Raw genomic sequence first — 6,112 nt, forward strand, 5'->3', positions numbered from 1 at the left:
CGGTATTGGCAGGTACGTTGACCACACATTATGACCTGCTGGCTTACTATACCGGCCCCTGGAACGGTATAGGCAGGTACGTTGACCACACATTATGACCTGCTGGCTTACTATACCGGCCCCTGGAACGGTATAGGCAGGTACGTTGACCACACATTATGACCTGCTGGCTTACTATACCGGCCCCTGGGACGGTATTGGCAGGTACGTTGACCACACATTACCCACTGTGACCAGACATTACCCACTGTGACCAGACATTACCCACTGTGACCAGACATTACCCACTGTAACCAGACATTACCCACTGTGACCAGACATTACCCACTGTAACCAGACATTACCCACTGTGACCAGACATTACCCACTGTAACCAGACATTACCCACTGTGACCAGACATTACCCACTGTAACCAGACATTACCCACCGTGACCAGACATTACCCACTGTGACCAGACATTACCCACTGGGACCAGACATCACCCACTGTGACCAGACATTACCCACTGTGACCAGACATCACCCACTGTGACCAGACATTACCCACCGTGACCAGACATTACCCACTGTGACCAGACATTACCCACTGGGACCAGACATCACCCATTGTGACCAGACATTACCCACTGTGACCAGGCATTGCCCACTGTGACCAGACATTACCCACTGTGACCAGACATTACCCACTGTGACCAGACATTACCCACTGTGACCAGACATTACCCACTGTGACCAGACATTACCCACTGTGACCAGACATTACCCACTGTGACCAGACATTACCCACTGTGACCAGACATCACCCACTGTGACCAGACATTACCCACTGTGACCAGACATTACCCACTGTGACCAGACATCACCCACTGTGACACTGTTCACTTGACACTTGCATGCTAACCTGTAACATCTATTCCACTGAATAGATTTTTCGTGTAAACAATAATGAAACTCAAAAAGTGGAATTGTGATATAAAACTGGGCGGAAGGAGGAGTAATTAAAACATATTTTTTCTGATAATGAGATCGGAAATATGAGTCCATTTACTTTAAGGGGACATGGAGGTAGTTTCTGTGGCATGTCTGAGGAGGCCTTGAAAGTTTATACTGTTCTTAAGATGAAAGTGTAAAACCATTCAGTTTTGCTTTTTCACAGCATCTTCAACCATAGACTGTTATTTTACTATCTCTGAGACGATAAGACGTGCTTTAAACATGGAATAATATACTTTTGACTGTTATAGCAAGGTGACCAACTAACGAGATGTGGTGTGTGTTGCAGGCTGGTGTTCCCGGTGAGCGGAGGAGTCTGTGCTCGCTACCTCACCGTCCAGGGCTCCGTCGACTTCCTCAATATACTCGACCTGAAGATCTTCGCTTAATTTAACACAACTCTTTTAAACTTTCATTTACATTTTCTTGGCACATATTGCTTGAACATAGTTCTTGTTTTCTTAAACCTGTACTCGGGGATGATAATAAATGTTCTCAGCAAGAAATGTTGTTTTTATCGCCGTTGTGGAGAACTTCGGGAGTTGCTGCGGATATTCCGACAATGGCTGAAAATCGTATTACGTTCTATAGTTATTTTCTAAAAGCTGTAGTTCACACTGGAGTGTCTTACATAGTAGTTCTAGTAGACTTTCCTACCGTCCAGACTAACAGAAAATGCCTTTTTTTTTAATTAAAAACCACTGATATAAAGATACTTATGATGCACTGAATATTTTAACTTTTCTGTAGCTCTGGTATACGAATGAACACTTTTAGACAACACACAAGATAACATATTATAGTACAGGAATTTGTGAGAAAATGTAAACCATTTGGATAGTGATGGAAACGAGCTGCTGCATTTTTCTTGTGATCAAGAAGACGTTTACAGTACAGGTTCTGTGAAACTCCAGCATTTTTGAGCATTTCACTTTATATTTTGTCCTGATATTTCGCACATGTTTATTGTCAGGTCTCATCACTTCAGAAGGTGCAGGTAAGAGTGTGAGTCTTGTGTGAGCAAGTAAATGTTGAACTGATCATAACAATGATTCACTTCAACACTCCTGTTTGTATTCCACAGTTGGAGAAGATCACCACCACATTGAGCATTGATGAGCTGGAGAACATCGACTCCTCTTCATCATGCTTGTAACACACACACCCATCGCTGCATCTGTCAATTTTAGCAATATTGAAAGAGAAGAAGTACTATTTGCTTAACTATATAACCAACATCGTGTTATATTAGAGCACTTAGCAGCACATAATGTAACAAGTTATACAAATCGTTACATTCAGACTGGATTAAAAATGTATACACAAGTGTAACTCGAACTTACATTTTTTGGATAAATTATATAGCATTTAGTTTACAGAAGGAAATGCGAAACAATAATTACAACAGAGCAGAAAAAATAACAACTGTAGTAAGAGAAAAATTACTGTTTACAATTTACTGACATTAAGCGATACATTCTGAAATATATAACTCATTACAGTTAACGTAGTTTATTGCTATTTGGTTTACATACAAAACTAAAAGATAACTAAAATAAATTAAGTATATCAAAAAGTTAATGAAATATGCACATCCTTAACATTATACTTCGACATATTCTGGGTCTACCCCTGGGTCAAAAATCACTCGGATCACAATGCTAATAAAAAATGGACCTTATTTTAATTGGGGTAAAAAATGCTTGTCAAGCCATATATATATATATATATATATATATATATATATATATATATATATATATATATATATATATATATATATATATATATATATATATATATATATATATATATATATATATATATGTCGTACCTAGTAGCCAGAACGCACTTCTCAGACTACTATGCAAGGCCCGATTTGCCTAATAAGCCAAGTTTTCATGAAATAATATTTTTTCGACAACCTAACCTACCTAACCTAACCTAACCTGAATTTTTCGGCTACCTAACCTAACCTAACCTATAAAGATAGGTTAGGTTAGGTTAGGTAGGGTTGGTTAGGTTCGGTCATATAACTACGTTAATTTTAACTCCAATTAAAAAAAATTGACCTCATACGTAATGAAATGGGTAGCTTTATCATTTCATAAGAAAAAAATTAGAGAAAATATATTAATTCAGGAAAACTTGGCTTATTAGGCAAATCGGGCCTTGCATAGTAGGCTGAGAAGTGCGTTCTGGCTACTAGGTACGACATATATATATATATATATATATATATATATATATATATATATATATATATATATATATATATATATATATATATATATATATATATATATATATATATATATATATATATATATATAACTGAAAACTCACACCCCAGAAGTGACTCGAACCCATACTCCCAGGAGCAACGCAACTGGTATGTACAAGACGCCTTAATCCACTTGACCATCACGACCGGACAAAATGAGGTGATAGCCGAGGCTATTTGAACCACCCCACCGCCGGCACTCGGATAGTAATCTTGGGCATAGCATTTTACAAATCAACTCATTCTTTGGGGCACACGTGAGGAACACAAATGCGAACAAGCCTGAATGGTCCCCAGGACAATATGCAACTGAAAACTCACACCCCAGAAGTGACTCGAACCCACACTCCCAGGAGCAATGCAACTGGTATGTACAAGACGCCTTAATCCACTTGACCATCACGACCGGACAAAATGAGGTGATAGCCGAGGCTATTTGAACCACCCCACCGCCGGCACTCAGATAGTAATCTTGGGCATAGCATTTTACCAAATCACCTCATTCTTTGGGGCACACGTGAGGAACACAAATGCGAACAAGCCTGAATGGTCCCCAGGACAATATGCAACTGAAAACTCACACCCCAGAAGTGACTTGAACCCATACTCCCAGGAGCAACGCAACTGGTATGTACAAGACGCCTTAATCCACTTGACCATCACGACCGGACAAAATGAGGTGATAGCCGAGGCTATTTGAACCACCCCACCGCCGGCACTCGGATAGTAATCTTGGGCATAGCATTTTACCAAATCACCTCATTCTTTGGGGCACACGTGAGGAACACAAATGCGAACAAGCCTGAATGGTCCCCAGGACAATATGCAACTGAAAACTCACACCCCAGAAGTGACTCGAACCCATACTCCCAGGAGCAACGCAACTGGTATGTACAAGACGCCGTAATCCACTTGACCATCACGACCGGACAAAATGACGTGATAGCCGAGGCTATTTGAACCACCCCACCGCCGGCACTCGGATAGTAATCTTGGGCATAGCATTTTACCAAATCACCTCATTCTTTGGGGCACACGTGAGGAACACAAATGCGAACAAGCCTGAATGGTCCCCAGGACAATATGCAACTGAAAACTCACACCCCAGAAGTGACTCGAACCCATACTCCCAGGAGCAACGCAACTGGTATGTACAAGACGCCTTAATCCACTTGACCATCACGACCGAACAAAATGAGGTGATAGCCGAGGCTATTTGAACCACCCCACCGCCGGCACTCGGATAGTAATCTTGGGCATAGCATTTTACAAATCACCTCATTCTTTGGGGCACACGTGAGGAACACAAATGCGAACAAGCCTGAATGGTCCCCAGGACAATATGCAACTGAAAACTCACACCCCAGAAGTGACTCGAACCCACACTCCCAGGAGCAACGCAACTGGTATGTACAAGACGCCTTAATCCACTTGACCATCACGACCGGACAAAATGAGGTGATAGCCGAGGCTATTTGAACCACCCCACCGCCGGCACTCGGATAGTAATCTTGGGCATAGCATTTTACCAAATCACCTCATTCTTTGGGGCACACGTGAGGAACACAAATGCGAACAAGCCTGAATGGTCCCCAGGACAATATGCAACTGAAAACTCACACCCCAGAAGTGACTCGAACCCATACTCCCAGGAGCAACGCAACTGGTATGTACAAGACGCCTTAATCCACTTGACCATCACGACCGGACAAAATGACGTGATAGCCGAGGCTATTTGATCCACCCCACCGCCGGCACTCGGATAGTAATCTTGGGCATAGCATTTTACCAAATCACCTCATTCTTTGGGGCACACGTGAGGAACACAAATGCGAACAAGCCTGAATGGTCCCCAGGACAATATGCAACTGAAAACTCACACCCCAGAAGTGACTCGAACCCATACTCCCAGGAGCAACGCAACTGGTATGTACAAGACGCCTTAATCCACATGACCATCACGACCGGACAAAATGAGGTGATAGCCGAGGCTATTTGAACCACCCCACCGCCGGCACTCGGATAGTAATCTTGGGCATAGCATTTTACAAATCACCTCATTCTTTGGGGCACACGTGAGGAACACAAATGCGAACAAGCCTGAATGGTCCCCAGGACAATATGCAACTGAAAACTCACACCCCAGAAGTGACTCGAACCCACACTCCCAGGAGCAACGCAACTGGTATGTACAAGACGTCTTAATCCACTTGACCATCACGACCGGACAAAATGAGGTGATAGCCGAGGCTATTTGAACCACCCCACCGCCGGCACTCGGATAGTAATCTTGGGCAGAGCATTTTACCAAATCACCTCATTCTTTGGGGCACACGTGAGGAACACAAATGCGAACAAGCCTGAATGGTCCCCAGGACAATATGCAACTGAAAACTCACACCCCAGAAGTGACTTGAACCCATACTCCCAGGAGCAACGCAACTGGTATGTACAAGACGCCTTAATCCACTTGACCATCACGACCGGACCAAATGAGGTGATAGCCGAGGCTATTTGAACCACCCCACCGCCGGCACTCGGATAGTAATCTTGGGCATAGCATTTTACCAAATCACCTCATTCTTTGGGGCACACGTGAGGAACACAAATGCGAACAAGCCTGAATGGTCCCCAGGACAATATGCAACTGAAAACTCACACCCCAGAAGTGACTCGAACCCATACTCCCAGGAGCAACGCAACTGGTATGTACAAGACGCCTTAATCCACTTGACCATCACGACCGGACAAAATGACGTGATAGCCGAGGCTATTTGAACCACCCCACCGCCGGCACTCGGATAGTAATCTTGGGCATAGCATTTTACCAAATC

At 43.1% G+C, this 6,112-nt stretch overlaps 1 protein-coding gene across 2 annotated transcripts in view; it reads left to right on the forward strand.

The window, feature by feature from the left end:
• The window catches only part of LOC123772790 (uncharacterized), a 106,127-nt gene extending 104,633 nt beyond the window's left edge, over nt 1-1,494 (forward strand). For both annotated transcript variants that reach the window (XM_069303315.1, XM_069303316.1), the window contains exon 6: nt 1,284-1,494. In XM_069303315.1, the coding sequence (XP_069159416.1) occupies nt 1,284-1,383 (100 nt within the window). In that variant the 3' untranslated portion in view covers nt 1,384-1,494. The remainder of the gene's footprint in view (nt 1-1,283) is intronic.
• The last annotated feature ends 4,618 nt before the right edge of the window (nt 1,495-6,112 follow it).

The sequence above is a fragment of the Procambarus clarkii genome, chromosome 50 (genome assembly GCF_040958095.1).
Source record: "Procambarus clarkii isolate CNS0578487 chromosome 50, FALCON_Pclarkii_2.0, whole genome shotgun sequence".
NCBI lineage: Eukaryota > Metazoa > Arthropoda > Malacostraca > Decapoda > Cambaridae > Procambarus > Procambarus clarkii.